Source organism: Nuphar pumila, chromosome 13 (genome assembly GCF_984573655.1).
Source record: "Nuphar pumila chromosome 13, dmNupPumi1.hap1.1, whole genome shotgun sequence".
NCBI lineage: Eukaryota > Viridiplantae > Streptophyta > Magnoliopsida > Nymphaeales > Nymphaeaceae > Nuphar > Nuphar pumila.
The window spans coordinates 45,826,761-45,847,130 of NC_143261.1; the positions used below are offsets into that span (position 1 = coordinate 45,826,761).

Below are 20,370 nucleotides of genomic sequence, written 5' to 3' on the forward strand. Positions count from 1 at the left end.
CACACCTCTCTGAATGTCATATCTCTACCTCAACCACAATAGCTTGATCCTATCACCTTCAAGTGCATCATGTGCATCATCGTTTGTTTTCAACAACATTCGAAACAAATGTTGAAAATTATCAAACCTTGATGCATTGACAAGCTTCTTGTGACATTTTAATCCTGTTATGCATGCAACATCCTCAAGAAACATGGTGAGCTCAAATCCAGAGAATTGCATTGGTGGCATCTATAAGAGGCGGGGCAATCCTTCACAACTTAACTTTTTAAAATTGTCTAAAGTGCATGGCATCAAATCAAATCTTTTGATTCTTAGTTAGATTTTGATATCAATCGTGGACACCAGTCCAGTAGAACCGATGTACCAATGCTTATGGTTCCTCCCCAAGAACGCACTTCCTTAAACTAGAGGGCTAATTTTTCATTCTTCTAAACTTTTGTGCACTTGTGTGCATTAAATATTCCTCTTGTTGAACAGAGGTACCAACCAATGTTTTCTCAAGTTTAGGAGCACCATGGACTTCTCAAGTGACCCCCAACCATGTCTTTATCAGGAGCTCTATCATACACTTGTTCTTGTTCGGCTACTTCCCTCCTCTCATGTGGTTGTTCCATATTCCCCAATAGCTTAGAACCACAAGATGTGCCTTCACTTGCTGTCATATGGAGACGAGCATCAAGGTTCACATTCATTGAGTCTTCAACATTCAAATGCACCTTGTAGGCTTTAACCACTATCCCTCACTTCCTTAGAACCATCTCTTACGAGAGTCCGTTTCTTTATGCTTGATCTTCAAACTCTTGACATTTGTTTAGAGTAGCTATATTTTTTGTGCAGTAGATTAGACACCCATGCTTGTAGCCATGACATAACTGGCCTTTTCAATCCACTCAGTTAATTCCACACAAACATTGACATATGATGGATTTTAGCAATTTTGAGCTGTATAGGATTCATAACCTGTAAATGAAAAATATGTTTGCAATGCTTACTCGTTTGAATGTTCACTCACGAAGAATATTAAATATGAAAGCAACAAAATAACAAAAAAAATAATAACCTGACTTACATGTACATTAGATGGAGCAGCTGAGGTTTTGTTGAACTCTTCTTTCTGGCTTATACATTTCTAGCAAACATCTGAGCCTTTTTCTCATGATTTTTCAACCAACTAAGGTTAGAGCACTTGGGTCAAAGGGTGTTATTGAGGAATAAGCAAAGTAGGAAATAATGATTTAACATTTAATTAAAACAAAAATCGTTCAAAACAATATATGGACGATGTGCTTACCAGTCAAAAACCCATCGACGATGTGCTACTAGAGTACTGAAAAAGGAAAGAATGTCACACATGTTGGTGGCTCTGCTAGTAAGAGGAACAATAGAGATTGTGAAAATCAACACTGAGATTGAGACCACAAATCCACCACACAACACAACTATAAGCAATTGTGAAAGTTCGAATGTGAAATGTCTTTGTCTAAGGGTTAGTGTATATATAACATCACGTATGAGACAAATACATGTAGTTTTTTTAGACTAATAGATGTGCATCTCCTCATCTACGTGTTTAATAGTTGCTACCCTCTACTGAACAAGTGAGTAAATTCAGAATAATCCAATGAATTAACTAACCTCCTAAATTAACTAACCTCCTATTAAATATCATTATAACTTAAACTAATAGATGCACATCTCCTCATCTATACATTTAATAGTTACTAACATCTTATGAACGAGTGAATGAATTCAAAACGATCCAATGGCTACAACTGATACTCAAAGATACAAATCTCCTCAAGTACTTTGAAAAAAATGTGAATCTCTCATAAGAGATGCATACTAAAGATACACCGACATCCTATGGTATTCCTTGTAAAAGTGCAAATCCACTTTGGGCAAGATATTCACATATATCATCCTAGCGTGAATGTTGCAGGTTTGCACAAAACACCTCAAAAGGGTAAAATGGCTAAAAAAGAGTCAGGAATCAACATTTTTGGATAGACCGAGAATTTAGGCGAATTAGTAGGTATTTGCAACAAATTCCATGGATAGTACAATCATTTTCTGAAAAAAAAAATGTGATGAGCAATTTAAAAAACGGTGTTGGCATTTTCAAATACAAAGGGTTTTGTGACTGTTTTATAGAATTTGCCATTAGCATTTATCTCGATCTAGATGGGACCCTACCGAGGGATCAAGGTAGACCCACCTCCTTAGGGTATGGATAGGGATGCAAAATGGATTGGAATTCCCACCTGATTCTGAACTAGATCTGGCTCATATTGCTGGATCTAGAGATGATATACACCTGGATCCAGGCCAGATTTGGATCAAGTAGAGTTGGGTGTAGTGGGATTCGAATGACAACCAGGTAAATAGATATTGTCCAGCATTGGGTCAGAATAGGTCTAACTAAACCCAGCCCGTTTTACTTTGTTTCACATGAAAATGGATAGTACAGGACCTGTTCTTTAGTGGATCCAGTATGAGAGATGTCAAATCTTATCATGATCCGGAACTATACTATGAGATCTTCGGGAGCCGAATCCACTCTTTGGAATTCGGATCGATTATCGAATCAAACCCGATTGTGGCAGATGCATTACATCAGATCAGACGCTGATACCAGGTCCACGATCCGCGAACCCTTCCCTGTGCTTTCATTTCTTCTGAAGGTCCGTCTGGCCGGAAGCCCTTCCCTGTGCTCTCATTTCTTCTGAAGGTCCGTCTGTAGTAGGGTTTAAGCGAAGGTTTGCTCGGATAGAGAGAGAGAGTGTGTGTGTGAGAGAGAGAGAGGAGATTGTCTAGCAAATTTTGCAGAAAATGCTACTGAGATCCCTCGAGGACTAGCAAGAGGAAGAAGGAGAAGAAACAGAGAGGAAAGAAAAGAAGAAGAAGAAGAAGATGCAAAGCATCTATCATCGACTCCTATCGCTTCGCCGCGTCTCCTCCTCCCTCCTCAGACGGTTCCCTTCCATCCCCAAATCGTCCTCCCTATACCCCCTCAATCATGGTAGCCCGCCCTGCTTCGTCCCTACTCTTGTCGGTTCTAGAACCTTCGCGAAGCGATCGGGGCGCGGAGGAGACGAAGACGGCGACTCTTGGGATCGGAGGTGGAGGGATTTCGACGCCGGGAAGGGCGGCGGCGACGATGGCGACGCCGGTGGTTGGGACAACATCTCCTCTTGGTCTACCGGATTAACGGAGGAGGATTTCGAGGGCAAGGCCGTCGGCCGCCCGGTGATGCCTCATCCTCCTTCGTCCTCCTCCTCTTCGGATGCCACCGCCGCCCCCGTGGTGGACGGCGACGACTTTGCGGCGGAGATCGAGAGGGAGAACCGGCGGAGCAAGGAGTACCTGGACAGCTGGGAGGAGAGGATGAAGGAGATTAGGGTTCTGATGAAGCAGGTGAGGGAGCCCGGTGCGCGAGGGTCGTACCTCAAGGACTCGGAAAAGAGCGAGATGTACAGGCTGCACAAGGAGAACTCGGAGGTCTACACGGTGGAGCGCCTCGCTAAGGACTACCGGATCATGAGGCAGAGGGTGCACGCGATCCTGTGGCTCAAGGAGATCGAGGAGGAGGAGGAGAAGAAGCTGGGCCACCCCTTGGACGACTCCATCGAGCTTCTGCTCGACACCTGTCCCGAGTAAGACTTGCTGCTTTTTCCCTATGGCCTTGCATTTTATGGTGTGTCTTTAGCTTCTGCTCCTGAATCGTCCATCTTCAAAACGGATAGAGAGGGGGAAACGAAATTGCTATTTAGAATTGCTTTGATTCGGTGTTTGTTTATGCATAACTTTTAGATGTTCTTGTTGTACCATTAGATGCGTTTGTGCGTTGCAGAAGAAAACCAATTTGTTGGTCTTGTTCATCGTCTGCATTTTGTGTTGTCTCGCTTCTATAGGAAAATGGAAGACCATGGATTCAAAAGATGCAATTTTTTTTCCTTGGTCCTATTATGGTAGCTGGATAGATGGACTTGCAACAGGGGTTCTGGTGCTTCAATCCCACTGGTGGGCTACCCCCAAGATTGTCTAACAAATGCAACAAATGTAGAAACCCCCAACATTTTCCTGGAGGAGCTCATTTACATTTACAATGCATATGACGTTGGTGAAATCAAGTTCGTGGAAAGGGGTTTGATTTTTGTTCTTGCTTCTTTGTGTGGCGTCTCTTTTAAACTTGCTGGTGTAAAGACGCAATAGTGTTATGGACTTCTCATGGAGATCTATCATTTTGAGGACATATTTGTAATGGGCCTGGGATGTGTTTTTCCTCATAATTTTGCATGCTGAAACTACTTCACTAATCTGCATCACGTATGCAGTCAATTTGGTGACTGTCTAGAACTTGGCATTAAGCATTTTGGCTTTGCATATGGATCATTATGATCTACAAGCGCCCCCTGGTTTGAGGCTTTCAGGTATATCACTTCAAGAGTCACTTTGTTGCCAAATACGTTATTAAATAAGACATACAGCGATGTCGAATGGATTTTGTCAAAATTCTGTTATATGAATCCAGGAGTAGATTTGTCACCAGTCATGTGATTAAACAGGACTTCCATCCATTTGAAACAGATTTTGAATGCCTAAATTACTTTTTAGGCAGGTGGTTATCTATTCTCTCTAGGCTCTTGACTTTTCATATGATTGCAGATTTGGTCTCTTTGAGTGCATGTTTTGCAATGAGTGTGTTGTGTCATGTTAGTTATCTTGTGTTCCACATATTAGCCAGAGCCAGGTTCCTACTTTTGTCTAATGTTAGTGTCTTTGTATGTAACATTTATTTGTACACCAAATATTGGTCCTCATTTACAAATTTGTGATGACATCTCTTTCTTTTAACGACATTGGGCAGTCTACCTAATAGACTTTAGGTACAACCTAGAGTGAGCTAGTCTTAAGCCCTATTATCATCATCATTGTCAAGCCTTATCCCAACCGCATGAGGTTAGCTTTGTCAGTCTTTTCTCCATTGTTTCCTATTTAGAGCTACCAGCCTACCACTTTGTTCACCCTTAATTTTTGGTTGAACTATGCTTTCATTATTTTCCTTAACACACTTAGTGGTTAATATGTCCCTGAATTCGGGGCTAGTTAGCCTTTTGATTAGATGTTTGAGCGTATTGTTCTATGTTGAACTATGCTTTCACTATTTTCCCTAACACACTTAGTGGTTAATATGTCCCTGAATTCAGGGCTAGTTAGCCTTTTAATTAGATGTTTGAGCATATTGTTCTATGCTGGTTGTTTTTCAAAAGTTACTTGGATCGTGTGGTTGTGGATCTTCCAGAGTTAGCTTGTTTGGAAAGGTTGGCACATGTCTTTGCTAGGAAATGTTACATAGATTAAATGACATGATTGCCTACCTTTATATTTGGAGTATTAGGAAACCATACAGGGCAATGGGGGGACTATTATACTTGTGAAGGATTTCTTTTAGCGCTTGTTTGCAAGAGGGAAAGTAGACATTGCCCGTGAGAAAGTGGTTGAGATATGTTTCCTAAGAACCAAGAGTGGAGAACACTTCACAGTTATTTTTTCTTACCTGTGAAAATAACATGCCTTTTTTGGTCATTTTGCTTTGAGAAAACAAATCGCATGTTGCAAAGTACTGAAGAACTTTCTCATTTGAGAAAAAATGGTCTACTTTCTCATGTGATAAAGCGATTCAAAGGGCTTTGTGGCTTGCAAATATGCCCTTAGAGTAAGCCGTGCCATCCTCGCTCCTGGACCAAACTGGAAAGAGTATTTGGCTCAGGAAAGGATCGGTTTCATCGGGTTATAAATAAAAAGAAAGAAAGTAAGAATTGAAAAGATATTTGTTATGTCGGGGATGTTCTTCAACAGGTCATGGGAGCAGGAATTTAGATGTGCTAACATGATAATTGTAAAACCTGTAATTTTTAAGGATTATTAATAAATAAAGAACTTATTTTTTTTATCTCCAAATTAGAAATGTGTTTCTAGCTTTTGAATTTTATTTATTTATTTATTACATATTCATTTGTTCATTCAAGCCAATCAGGGTATAATTTGCATTTATAGAACTATTTTGGACTATAAATCACTATTTATATATATATATATTATATTTAAATATATTTTTGATAGAGTTTGTAAATTATGGGAGTGTATTTGTGTATTATTTGGCTCTTGGTAATGATTTGTAGGATAATTTGCTATTTTTGGCTAATCTTGTTATAATTGGCATTTTTTGAGTTTTTGGCATTTGCGATCGCACACGAAGGGTTCGTTGTATTGCTTGGGTAGCGGTCTTTGCGGACTTCGAAACTCCTCGGTCTTTTGAGTTTTGATTCATTGTTTTTCACATTATTAAGGTAAGATACCTTAATTGAACTTGTAGAGAGCATGTTTAGGCACTAATTGTGTAAGCATAATGTCGTTGCACTGAATATTTAAATGAATTGCAAATATAAGTTATGCTCACACACTTCACTTAGCTATGAATATCTAGGACTCTTGTGATTGTAATTCGGAGATCATGTTTGTCATGATTGTAGTTAGCGGAATATGGAGTGTGTTTGTTGCAGGTACACTTGTGTGTGGGTTTGAATGCTCGTGCACTTATGAATGTATAATATATACGCAATGTGCGCCTGTTATCGTCGCGAAATTTTTCCCCCGTCTTCCCTTCCTTGCGGAAGAGAAAAAGAGAGAAACGCTTTCGCGATTCAAACTTTGACCGGATTTTGGAAATTGCTTTTGAAATACTCGCCTCCGTTTTGAAAATTGCAGGAAAATCCATGGGATGGGGCTCGACCTGTCGGTACGAGGTTCGACCGTTCCTGCCGCCTTTAACAGGGGTAATCGAACCAAGGACCAAAATTGTGCTTGACTTAGTTAAATCATCAAAATCATGTTCTATCCTAAATGCACAGAGAATTCAGGCATGTGCTATGAGATTTTGGAAAATGCAAGTTGGAAAACATGATGTATGCTTAGAAAATATTTGGAGTTAAAAAGATTTTCTCAGGAAAAAGCTGAAAGTCAATTTCTCAGGAAACTCAGATGGAAAAGATTTGAAATCTCAGGAAAGTTCATAAAGACTTGGGAAAATTATGAATGGTTGGAAATCCTGGGAAAATGGAAGTGATTCTTGAGAAAAGATGAACCTTTTTGAAAAGGGAAACACTTCTTGGACTTTGAGAGTTTTCTTAGGAAAATGATGGAATATTTATAGGTAAATTCATTGGAGAAGGAAATTCAAAACTTGGGAAATTGAAATCCTAGGAATTTTTACCCTTGAAATACTTGGAAATCGATTTTGATCTTGGAGAAAGATTGGGAAACTCTTTTGAAGCTCTTAAGAAAATAACATTTTCCAGGGAAAACTGTGGAAAAACTTGTCTTGGAAAAACCAATTTTGAAAAATCCTTAGAATTTCTTGAGAAATCGATTTCTTGAGAATGAAGTTTTCTTGAGAAAATCTTGAGAAAATCAATGATTTTATGATGCAAATGACATAAGTGAATGAATGCACTTTGAAAAGATTTTCTAAGAGATTTGTTGGAAAAATGTGCATTAAGTCAAGATAAATCCTTCACATATTCTGACTGTGGCCATGAATATGTTCAGAATTTAGTTGATTTGATGCACATGATTTTGAAAACTTTGGAAATACGATGTGTATTTTAAGATAGCCTAAGAGTGTAGGCTCAATGTGACTAGTAGAAAGATGACGGATCTGGGTCTCGTCCATATTCCGACTAGGGCCGTAAATATGGATCCCACCGAGTCCGTCAACTCCCTAAGAGTTGGTGCACGTGCCATTCGTGAACATCCATAGTGCTTTTGAAATAAAATGCATGAATCATAGAAACAGGATATTGCATAAAATCAAACTATATGATATGCATCCTAGTCTAAGCAGGAAATTAAATCTCTTATTCCAAAATTTACATTATTACATCACTAAATAAAAGAAATAAAAGAAATTTGCAGACTTCAGCTCCTTCTTTGGAATGTCCCTGCCAAGCTTGAAATAAAGTTAGCTCAAATATGTGGGTTTTTCCAAGATTTTCCAATAATATTATGAAATTATTGGACTTAATTGGATATAAACCCTATTCTCATGCTTCCTTGATGTTTTGAAATGATGTAAATGCAGGGAATTCAGTGGAAAACAGTTTGAAATTCGGAATTGGGGTCAAAATGACCAAAATACCCCTAAAATTAAAGTTACACCTTTAAAATCAGGGTTTTTTGAAGGAAAACTTAGTAAAATTGGGATTTCGAAATTCAAATTGAATTCAATGATGATGAAATGCAATATGACATGCTTCTAAACACATTAGGACTGTAAAATCAGAATTTGACATTTTGAAATTTAACCAAAATAACGAATTTCGCTTGTTTTTCACTTGGATCCGGGTCCTGCGGGACCCTGTTTTGGTATTGTGGATAATCCGAACCTCAAATGGATTCCAAATTGCACCAAATTCGGTATGAAGCATCTACTTACTCTGATAAACAGCCTAGAATGCTAAAAATCACGAAATGATATGATTTAAATGCTACAATTCAAGGAAAGTCCTAAAATGATGGATTTTGCCTATGGATCCGAACCAAATGCAATGTTTAATATGATAACGCAAGATTTACACCATGGAAATTTCTGATATTTTGCAGACTGCTAAAAGACCCGAAATGAAACATTTTTGGTTTTTATAGCCTCGGGATTTGAGCCATGGTGAGTTCAATAACAGAGATTTAGTTCGGACAGAGGTAAAAATCACACTAATCTGATGAAAAATGCTAAAGAAATACAAAACGGCCATGGAAATTTATGAAATTAATCAGAGTTATGCACGACATCTACATGAACAACTTTCATGTTTATGACTTTGGCATTTGATCAACGGAAACACAGATAAAAATATAACTATTGCTGCCTAAACTAACAGAACAGACAAATGTAGCAAAACAGGGGGCTAACAAGAAAAATCCGAATCAGGGGTCAACACTGTTCTAAAAATTACAGGCTTTTAGATGCAAACAGAGGACATCTCGGACACCACTTTCACTTTTTACAGTTTCGGATTTGGAGCAACACACAAAGAGAAACCATAGCTATAAGTCGATCCAAGATCTTAAAGGCCCAAATTAGGCTCTGACACGTGTCCCGAATTCTTGGATTTTTCTCAGACATAAAAAAAATCATAAAAATCCGAAAAAATCATATTAAAAACTAGACATTCTCTCGAGTTCAAAACATCTTTCGGATCGAAAATCGGATCTCTCATGAGGGATATATCGATTTTACAAGTCGGAAAATGATTTTCAAAACGTATCCCGGGTAACAAAACCCGACTTGCCATTTTGAATGTTTACCGCAGTAAACAAATTCAAATGCCTCCGAATTTTTGGCAAAATTTCAGGGACACCTAAGGGCGCATTCCGTGATTTTTTTGGGATTTTTAATAAAAAACAAATGCATGAAATGACGTGTGGACTGACTGACAAAAACAGAGACCTACTGAAAATAAGCAGAATTGAAATAAAGGCTAAATTAATCCTAATTAATTCATGAAATATACTAAATGAATGAAATAAAATGCAAATTAAACCTAGCTAACTATATGAATGTTAAAAATCATCAAGGAAGCATAACAAAACATTTTTTATATATGTCGTTTTATGAGAATAGCTCAATCCATCTCTCGGATGAGCTCTTTCTTCAAACGACCCCCGATTCGAATTATGGAATCCAATCAATGGGAAAAGAAGTGCACCTTGCTTCGTTACGCAGCGTAGGAGCTCTTGAAAGGGGCAGCTATCACGAGCTTCCTTCGTCCTTCGCTTCGAGCTTCGGATGGTCCACCAAAATCGACCTCTGTTGGAATCGAATTGGCCACAACACGAGCTTTACTCCACCTTCTTCAATGCGCCAAAGGGGGCACGATTTCCAAGGTTCAAAATCAGATGTTAGGAAGGCTAGGTCGGATTTTGCAGATTCACAAGAGCTAAAAAAAAATGATCTCTTTTTCCTAGGCTGGGCGTGAACCCTTGTTTTTATAACTTTTCTGAAAAATTTTGAAATTCAAACAGGTTCAATCTGAGCCCTCCATGTGGCGCCATCTCAGGGGGTGCCATCTGAGGGGTTTGAAATTCGAATTTGTCTTCTGCAGGGAGCCCTCAGATGGCGCCACCTCAAAAGGCTATTTTGATTTTTTGAGAAAAATAAAAAATAGAAATTTTGTGGGTGAGACACCTCAGCAGGGGGAATTTGGAATTTTTCAAAAGTTTGCCTGATTCTCTCTGCAGGGAGCTCCTAGAAGGCGCCACCTCAGAGGGTGCTCTCTTGGAATTTGAAATTCAAACTCACCTTTTGTAGGGAGTCCTCAGGTGGCGCCACCTCATGGTGGGCTACCTTTATTAAAATAAAATAAAAAATAAAAATGGAGCCAAGTGGAGTCCTGGAATGGTGCCACCTCAAAAGGTGATCTGAGGTGTAAAGTTGGAACAGTAGGGGCATGCCATGTGGCGCCACCTCTGGGGAGTTCAAATGTTTGAAATTTTGCTTTTCTGCAGGAAAGGAGGGGCTGACATGTGGCATTTCCTCAGAGTGGCTCCTACGATGCCATGTGGCAGGAGAACATGAAGGGAGGAAGCAAAATGCGCCACCTCATGGGGGGGTTTTCTACTTTTTCTGGTGCAGGGAGGTCTGGACATGTGGCGGACAAGTGTCAGCTGTTTGGAGAGGCTTTCTCAAATGGCGCCACCTCAGGGGGAAGTTTGAAATTCAAATGGAGGTTGGCCCTGGAGGAATGGAGGATGGACATGTGGCGCCACCTCAGGGTGGCTCCTACAATGCCATGTGGCAAGAGGGAGGAAAAAGAGGGCAGTGACATGTGTCTCCTACTTTTCTGAAAAAAGTAGGGAGAGGACATGTGTCCTCTACTTTTTCTGAAGGAATGAGAAGGAGACATGTGTCACCTTCTTTTCCTGAAAGAAGTAGAAGATGACACGTGGCAGAGGGATGAGAAGGAGGGAAGGGACATGTGGCGCCCTCATAGGCCATCTGGAAAAATCAGAGCTCCGGATTTTCGCCACCTAATGCCTTGTTTGAATTTTAAATGGTTTGCTTTTTCTGAAGAAGGCCAGGAGTGACATGTGTCTCCTACTTTTCTGAAAGAGGTAGGGAGAAGACATGTGTCCTCTACTTTTTCTGAAAGAAGCAGAGAATGACACGTGGCAGAGGGGAGAGAAGGTGGGCCAAGCCATGTGGCGCCATCTCAGACAGGATGAAAAAGGTAGGAGTTCTTGATTTTCGCCACCTATGGGGATTTTTGAATATTTGAATTCTAGTTTTTCTGAGGAAAGCAGAAAATGACACATGGCATTTGCTTTTTCTGAGGAAATGAGAGCTTGCCATGTGTCCTCTACAGGAGACACTCCAGATGGCGCCACCTCAGAGGAGACAAGCCTACTTTTTCTGTAGGAATTTATGAGTGACACATGTCTCCTACTTTTTTGAGAAAAGTAGGGAGAGACATGTGTCAGGCTACTTTTCTAGAAGGAGGGAGAGGTTGACACGTGTCCCCTGCAGGAGACACACTTCAAGTGGCGCCACCTTAGAGGAGACAAACTCCACTTTTTCTAGACAGGACAACCTATGACACTTGGCATCTTCTGGTAGTCTTTGAAATGATACATGGCGCAGGATGGATAGGGTGACACATGGCAGATAAATGGGATGACATGTGGCGGCTTCTGAAGGTAGCCCCACACTGACACTTGGCATGGAAATGGGAGGAGAGAGAAATGACAAGTGGCACCAATCCAGGGGACAGGGCTCCTATATTTTTGGGTTTTTCTCAAAATTCAAATTTTTCAAAAGGAAAGCTTGTGTGACACCACCTCAGTGTGGGTCCCACATTGCTTCTTTATTGAAATAAAGATAAAACCACAAAACCTCTTTTGGAATTTTTATAAAATCTGGACTAATGGGCAAAACAGGAATTTTGGAAAGAGTTGGCCCTTGTAGGGCGATTTTGTAAAAGGAGGATATTTGAAATTGTAAAAAGGGGCAAAATCTGAGGTGAAGTGACTGAAATCCATATTGAAAACTATCCAGATGGTTTTCCTGAGGAAATATTTTGAAATTCAGAGTCCTGGGGGTAAAATGGGAAAAATTGATAATTTTGAAGACCCAGGGTTTTGAAATCAATTTTGAAAAGAGTTAAAATTCTAATCTGGATTGAAGATTTTGAAATCGAGAGTTCTGGACCTCGAAATGACATGCTGTGCCGTGCAGTGATTTGAAATGCTCATGCAATGATATGCAATGTCATGTCTTATGAAATGCAATCTTGAATCAAGACTTTGGAGATGTCTGTCTCCTGTCAGGAGTAAAATCTTGAACATCTGAGATAAAAATAGAGAAAATTTGAGAGTTGCAGATGAAATTTGGACTTTTGCAAGGTCCGAGCTCAGAAAATGACCATTTTGCCCTCCAGCGATTTCAGAGGCTGGATGATGATGTTTGGTGGAAATGTTGGGGAGGTGAGTGAAAATTTGGGGTGTTTACAGCGCCATCATACTTTGGTTTGCGCATACTATGTTGTTTTGTGTGTTTGTACGAATTTGATACATGGTGCACATGTAACTACTATGGATATGTATAAGTCGTGTGCGATGCATAATATGAATGTTATATATATTGTCTTGTCATATGATGAACTCATTTATTCTTGTATGGAAGAATGCATGCGAATGTTATAAATTGTTTTGAACTTGTATGTCTTGTTTGTTTGAGAAATATATGCGTATGATGTATGGTAGGATGGTCAATGAGATTTTGACCAACCCTTACACAATTATATCTAAGGTGATATATCGATTCATGTGGTGAAAAATGCATGACTTTTATTGTGTGTGCAAATCTCGAACTACGTAGGAGTTATTGTATGTTGATGTTTAGTTGCTTCGTATTATGAAATGTACATGTTCACGTATGCATGCATAGAACTCATGTTTTGTTTACGCATGCTTCGAGGTTCAATTTACGAAGTACAATGTTCTTTGTGACGATGATATGATGCGTATGATATGATTTAAATGCCACGTGAAATGAAATTATGAATGCATGCGATAAATGTTTAAGTTCAATAGTGAATTTTGGTTCTTGAAGCTTTATTGGTTAAATGTGTGATTTTATAATTTTAATGTCATATGAAGTGGTGCATGATGTAATGCTTTGATTGTATACATATGCTCGTATTGATGGCTATCGACCCTGAGAGTAGTCAATTGTATTGATGCATGTATCACAATAGTTTTCACTGGATAAGGTACCCGTTGAGGAACTGTTCTCAAAGGATTGTTTGTGAGGGTGTGCATGACTAGATCAGGTAATCCGACTAGAGCGGTAAGTCTCTGTGAGGAAGTGCATTGTTCAAGAGCGGGTAACCCGCGAAGACGGTATATTCCTGTGAGGAAGTGCATTGTCCAAGACCAGGCAGATCATCCGTCTAGGGCGGTAACTCCTTGTGAGGTTGTACATTTCCCAGACCAGGTGATCCAGTGTGGATTTTGTAAATCTTTATTATGAATAAATAAAATGTTATGATGAATTGTGATGATCTTCTGAGTTGATTGAGATAGCCAGTTATGAATCTATAGATGTGGCTTTTCTACTATAGCATGATTATATATTGAACTTAGATATGATAATCAGATTCTTATTGATTTTAAATCTTGATATGTGGTTATGATTGTGACGTTTATATTAGCGTATAGGTGAATGACACATCACTCCTACAAATGACTAGTTTTGACTTATTAAGTGAATGATACATCACGCCTGCATAGTTTCATTGCAAGTGATTGCATTATGATTGCATTATGAGTAAATATATCACACATATGTATCATGATTGATGTGTATCATGAATATCTAACTAAATTACTTATAAGGTATGTGTGTGCGTTTCACGTTGGAATGGTCAAATGTGATTTGACTTATTGTTTATAAGAATTATGAATGCATATGAAAATGATGCAATGATCTGAATGTCTTAGATGCATATATATATTTATGTGATGGCTCGTATGACTTGAATGCATATAAATATTGCTTTATTATGTGAGTTAAGGTTGAATAGAATATTAAGTGATGAAATGTTTTTAAATGCTTTATGTTTGAATGCTTGAAATGAATGACTCATAGGACGTCGTTCCCTTGTCTATCACTTGACGATGGATGAATAATATATCTTTACCTTTAAATGCTTGATATGTTTTCTTTAAGTTTAAGTTTGAGTTTGGGTTGTTTTACCAGACTTTAGCGAGTCTGACCCCGTTTTATGAGGGACAGGTAATGCAGGTAAAGTATGATGAGTAGTTGGAGCGAAGGGTTGGTTGAGCTGCATCCTCCGGGGTCCACTCTTACCTTGCGATCTTGGTATTCATGATCTTTTCGTTTTAAGTACTTGATCATGTAGAGACTGAAGTATTTTTTCATACTCTGATTTGAAATGAAATTAAAACTCTTCATATTTCAGTCTTATATTGTATGTGGTTTGAAATGTGTATATCCCGTACATTTTGATTTGATTGTTATCTTTAGTGTAACCGCGCCCAAAGTCTTAACCGTTTTTAAAAATCGTTTTTATATTATAAGATCTGATTTACTTATACTTATAAAAAAAAAATTGGTCTCGAAATTTCAATATTTGAACTATAATTATGATTAAAAATTTTGGGGCGTTACAATTATATTTGAACTTTTGAAGCCCATACATCTGCAAGATAGCTAATACATCATTCATTCTTTTTTTTCTTTTTTTTCTTTTTTTCTTGGCAGATTTTTCAACTCACATGATAAGGAGTTTCATGTGGCATCCCTCCCTTACAAGCCAGAGTTTAAGGTGATGCCAGAGGGCTGGGATGGCACCGCCAAAGATCCTGATGAGGTTCTGTATGAAATCTCAGTAAAGGAAGATGAAATTATTTATCAGGAGTTTGTGCGGCAAATGGAATTCAACAAGAAGAAAGTAAGATCACAAATCTCTGTCTTTTCTATTAATTTGAGTTTGTGCAGTCACAAGACAAATGGTGCTCATGTGAAAGTTTGTACTTGTTTTTTATCCTTTTTATCCTTATATAACATTTTCCTGGAAGAGCATATGTTTATTGTTTACCGTGTTAGTGGACATACAATCTCATGCAAGTTTATAATTGTTCTGATTAAAATGCAACTTATTATCAAGTTGAATGGTATGAACCCCTTTTACCCACAAAATGTGGGTGGAAAAAACTGAAACTTGCATGTGGATCTTTTACATTTTTGTGCATCCTATTTGCCTTTTTGTGATTTCTCCATGTGCTTTGTACATTTTAATTGAGATCTTCGTACATATATTTTGCAACCATTTTGTGAACATATATGCTGTTGATCTTCACAGGCTACTGGAGAGGTAAAGTGCCACAAGTATAGCAGAAGGCGACCATCAGAAGGATGGAACATCACAATTGAGAATATGGGTCCACGTGGAAAATGTGGAAGGAGTGGTGGCTGGAAATTTGTGAGCTTGCCTGATGGTTCAAGTCGTCCATTGAATGAAATGGAGAAAATGTATGTGAAAAGAGAGACTGTCCAGCGGCGGCGTAGAATACTCCCCTGATTATTTGTTGCTTCAAACCATGAACTTTGTGCTATATTTCATTGTAAGTGAAACAATGGGTAAATGGCACTCTTTTTCAAGCTTTATAATGGGAAAACTTGTTTCGACAAAGCATGTTTGTACCACATTCTATAAGGTTCTGCATTGTTATATTATGATTTTGCTTGGTCAATATTGCTGATCTCCCATGGCTAAGAAATATTAGTGGTTGCAACTTGCAGATTTAAGTCAGAGAAAATTGTAACCCGGCCATTTTATGAAATTCTTAGATACAATTATCACCTGGTGCAAACTGAAGCTGTGTTTAGTACTGTAGGTTGTAACAATGTCTATTTTGTGAAAATTAGGGTTAGCTTGTTTTGTTGTCTCAGTAGGGATGAATGGCATGTCTGTCTCCTTTAATGCAGAAAACTTAATATTGACATGCCTTCTCTAGTTCTCTGCTATTTTGTTTCCCTTGTGCTTCTCTTGTATACTCGTATTGTTATGTGTGAGAAAGAAAACTACCTGTTTCTTTTGCAAGTTCAGAACTTTCAATTCACTAAGTTATGTTCTAGTTAGAAGTTTCCCAAGTTTGGTGATGAAATCTAGAACTGTATGAAAATGGACCAGGTATTAGTTCCTTTTATAGTGTTCACTTTTGTTTTACTGTGAGACGTAAACCCAGGAACATTTAATCAGAATGTTGCAATTCCTGTCTGTTGGGTTGCTTTCTTTGGTTGAAACTAGGTGCCTCCAACATCTTCAGTAATTATTATTATGTTTTCTGATTGTCTTTTTTATACAATGTGTTTTCTGTTTTACAAATTAATGTTGTGAGCCTGCCTTTTGATATGAAATTTCACACCATGGGAAACTTTCTTAATGATATAAATCATCCTCCTTGCTCTTTCTCCCTATGCAGTTCATTTAATCCAGCTGTTGGATGCTACTTATTTGGATAATCCTATGTCGAGCTTACTTTCCTGCTTATTTAGATTTGGCATAAATGTCCTTGTTTACATATCTATAATAGGCCTTAAAGATTTCATGTTTTTGGCTCGAGTAATTCTTTGTGAGGTCCTGGGTCTTCCGTCTGATAAAGACAATGTTTGCACATTGATGTCTGCTAGAAAACTATTTTTGGCAGTTCTGATTTTCTAGGAGCTATGTATCATGGGTACTTCAAAATGCCAACATACCTTGTTGAAGCTGGTACTTCCCAATGCTGGGTGCTGGGCACACTATAAAATCTAAAATGGTTGCTTGTTTGTTGTATAAGTGTCATACATTCTGCAATTTTCTTTTTATTTCAGTGGTACTCTTATTTGTGGTATCTATCAGGTGTGCAAGTGGGTTGGTGCTGGATCAAATTTATGACCTGATCAAAGGTATTTCAAGCAGATATGATCCATAAGGTATTGTTTGTTTATAAATTGGTAAGATTTGGAACATGGCAGGTTTAATCAGATGCGGATTGGAATCAGATAAATAAAGGGTTGGACCATGTCTGACCTGATCTATTTCACGTGAAAACCAATATACTTAGTTTTGTGTGGATCCAGTATTAGAGGAGGTTAGATCATTTCCAGATCCAGAACATGGCAGGTTTAATCAGATGCGGATTGGAATCAGATAAAGAAAGGGTTGGACCATGTCTGACCTGATCTATTTCACATGAAAACCAATATACTTGGTTTTGTGTGGATCCAGTATTAGAGGAGGTTAGATCATTTCCAGATCCAAAATTCTACCATGTGTGCTGAGTGGGATTGGGATTTGAAATCTAATCTACTCGTTGAAAGTTGGATCCAGTGTTTGGTCAACCCTGACCTTATCCTTATGCAACATGTTTGCAGCCTAGTGTCTGTCTATTGTGTGCGTACATATGTGCAATATAGACAACCCTGCCGCACCCATGCACCCTTTTGTAAAACACTCGTGTTGTACCATCTGCACTGCATACCAGCATCTGTGCGAATGTGACAGTATAGGAACTGGGCATATGCTATTCGGACTCTTAGACCATGGAGTTGGAGAAACTCTCTTTCGTACAGAGATAACCATAGAAGTTAGTTACTTGCTTAGAGTATTCAACTGTCTTGCAGATGAAAATATTCTTTGATCATGTTGACTGCCACAATGCTATGAATATTCTTTATTTAGCTTTGTCAGTTGGTAACCTTGTGCTTGTGCTTAACTTGATGGATTTTAGAAAGGTTGGCTAAATTTTACGATTCCTAGACTTTGAATTCGCTTGATCTTTCATTTGGCTACCATTTTGTTGGCTTATTTAGCTCTAATCTCCTGGAACTTGGAAGCATGCATCTTCTCACACTTTTAAGCAACAGTTTCTTCATTTGTGTTCATGGAAGAGCCCATTTCCTCCCCCCCTTGTAATTTCTGTGCGCCTTTATTTTAGTTGTTTTCCACTTAAATTGTGTTTCTTTCATTTACTTCATTTTGTTGGTTTTGGACTAAGAGAGGTCCAAGCAATTTCCTCGGATTTGATATTGAATTGTGTGTTCAGTTTCCATCACATTTATATTTAATTTCGTCAACATTTGGTTTCCTTTCTGATATCTCACCATCTTGCGCATATCATCATGCACTACATATGAAGTTCATTATTGTTGCTTCTTGGATTCTCGTATGATTGATGTTCAGTCCCCACCTGATTACAGGTGGTTTTGTCACCGTGCTCCTATTGCTGTTATCCATGGCCTTGTGGAGGTGGTTGCGTGTGCATCAGGACAGATTAGCATTGCACCCATCCATTTGTCACTGTCATGCCGGCTGCTTTTCTTCCCGAAAGCTAGAGGGGCAATATAATTCTTCGAGCACCAAAAGTGCTGTTAGTGATTGACCATGTTGAACGGGCATTCTGACACTGGTTGCTTGCAGTCATTGATGTTATTTTTATTTTTTCTAATACAGCGTATACTTATCAGTGATTTGATTGCATCTTGCACTGGTAGATGCAGATGCTTTGTTTTGTCCCCTTATGGCTATGTGTGAGATCCTACTTTTCATGAGCTTTTTGGGCACACTGTGACCAACACTTCCCGTTATTCTAAAGACTGTCATGAGATCTCGCCTTCCTGTTTATAGTTGTATTCACCAGTTTTATCTCGTCTGTTTGATAAAATATTACTCATCAGTTCTCCACTTCTCCCTCTAGTATTTGTGATCATGTTTTTTTTTTAAGGCAAACTATTTGTGATCATTACCAACTGGTTTATTACACCTAAATCTGTGTGCGTGTGTGTTGCTTGGCAGGCATGGGATTGCAGAAACAAGATTTTTTTGTTTAAGATATAATGCTGCGAATTGGACCATTGGCCCGTCAGATTGTTGTGGCTAAGTCCTATTACATATGCTTCAGCGATATTTAGGTGGTTGGTATGTCGTTATTTGTTTTGTGGTTACATGTTACCTTATGGTTTAGCTTCTCTAGGGTAGTGTCACGGGCTTATTTTGAAGCACCGTCGTGGCACCTGATGATTCCAACCAGGTCAGCCTTTCGAGTCAAGGAAGCAACTCAAACACCCTGCACAAGGGTGCATAAGGTGTATAATCGCAACAGAGCGCACACAATCTCAAAGAGAGCAACAGAGAGAGATAGAGAGAAAGTAACTCGTATTCATAAGTTGCAAGATTACACAAAGAAAGTAAGAAGGGAGGAGGAACTTGTAACAATTGTTGTTTACGGAGGATCTTAGGCTAAAAGCCATTTATGTACACTATGAAGGATCAAAGAGGTATTTACATCAAGAAACAAAGGTGTCAACCTGGCGGGCTGAAATATTCTTCTCCGCCTAAACCAGCGTCGTCTTTGGCGCTATCTGTTGTTTATAGTTTTCAATGGCTTGTTAAAACTGGCGAATGTTTTTTGGTGTCTCTCAACTGGGCTCGCTCTCTGGTAGTCTTTTCCATTTCACGAGATACTTCACGTCTCCTAGATAGTTAACGTGATTCATGATGAATTCAATTTCTCTGGAAGTTGATGTTGCTGCTGATGTTGGAGCTCGTTGAGGAATGGGGGCCCGTTGAAGTAGACTACGGCTAAAATCCTCTTTAACTTCGTTGAAGGGCTTTAGATTACACACGTGAAAGACAGAGTGAATCTGAAAATTGATAGGAAGATCTAGCTTATATGCTAACTTGCCAATCCTCTGAATAACAGAAAGGGTCCATCATACTTCCGAATGAGTCATCGATGGTGTCCTTGAAAGATAGTTGTTCTCTCGGGGTATAATTTGACCAGCACTTTATCTCCGACTCGAAACTCGACGGCCTGACGGTCTTGATCTGCCCATTTCTTCATTCGTTTAGCAGCTTTGTGTAGAAATGCCTTTGCTAGTTTTGTTTGATCATGCCAGTTCTTGACAAAGTTATAAGCAAAGGGCGCCTTCCCTTGACCTTGGGCAACAATAGAGTGTGACGTTTGGGACTGTTGTCCTGTCATAATCTCTAATGGACTATGTCCCGACGATTCACTTTTTTGAAGATTATAGCAGAACTAAGCGATATTCAATAGATCCATCCAATTTTTCTGATTCGCACTTACAAAGTGTCTCATGTATTCTTCCAATATCTCATTAATATGTTCAGTCTGGTCGTCCGTCTGGGGGTGAAAACTAGTAGAAAAGTGCAATTCTAGTCCCAGCAACCGAAAGACTTATCTCCAAAATTTACCTATGAATCAGGCATCCCGATCACTGATAAT

The 20,370-nt window shown here is 38.8% G+C and overlaps 1 protein-coding gene across 3 annotated transcripts; it reads left to right on the forward strand.

The window, feature by feature from the left end:
• Positions 1–2,698: 2,698 nt before the first annotated feature.
• On the forward strand, positions 2,699–18,809 carry LOC149818281 (protein GAMETE CELL DEFECTIVE 1, mitochondrial-like). 3 transcript variants are annotated; one of them, XR_016427018.1, is made up of 5 exons: positions 2,699–3,656; positions 14,843–15,032; positions 15,444–15,705; positions 16,986–17,059; positions 18,326–18,809. XR_016427018.1 is itself a non-coding variant. In XM_089984186.1 (4 exons), exons 1-3 carry the CDS (start codon positions 2,914–2,916, stop codon positions 15,660–15,662), a joined length of 1,152 nt encoding a protein of 383 aa, XP_089840312.1. In that variant the 5' UTR covers positions 2,699–2,913; the 3' UTR covers positions 15,663–15,705; positions 18,326–18,809. The 3 variants fall into 3 exon arrangements, 2 of the variants coding, with proteins under 2 accessions (XP_089840312.1, XP_089840313.1); XM_089984186.1 differs by lacking the exon at positions 16,986–17,059; XM_089984187.1 differs by lacking the exon at positions 18,326–18,809 and having other exon boundaries at positions 16,986–17,177.
• The last annotated feature ends 1,561 nt before the right edge of the window (positions 18,810–20,370 follow it).

Coding starts and splice junctions, on each gene's coding strand:
- LOC149818281 (XM_089984186.1), top strand. CDS start 2,914: ATGCAAAGCATCTATCATCGACTCCTATCGCTTCGCCGCGTCTCCTCC. Junction 3,657..14,842: donor CTGCTCGACACCTGTCCCGA/GTAAGACTTGCT, acceptor TTTTCTTGGCAG/ATTTTTCAACTCACATGATA. Junction 15,033..15,443: donor TGGAATTCAACAAGAAGAAA/GTAAGATCACAA, acceptor TGATCTTCACAG/GCTACTGGAGAGGTAAAGTG.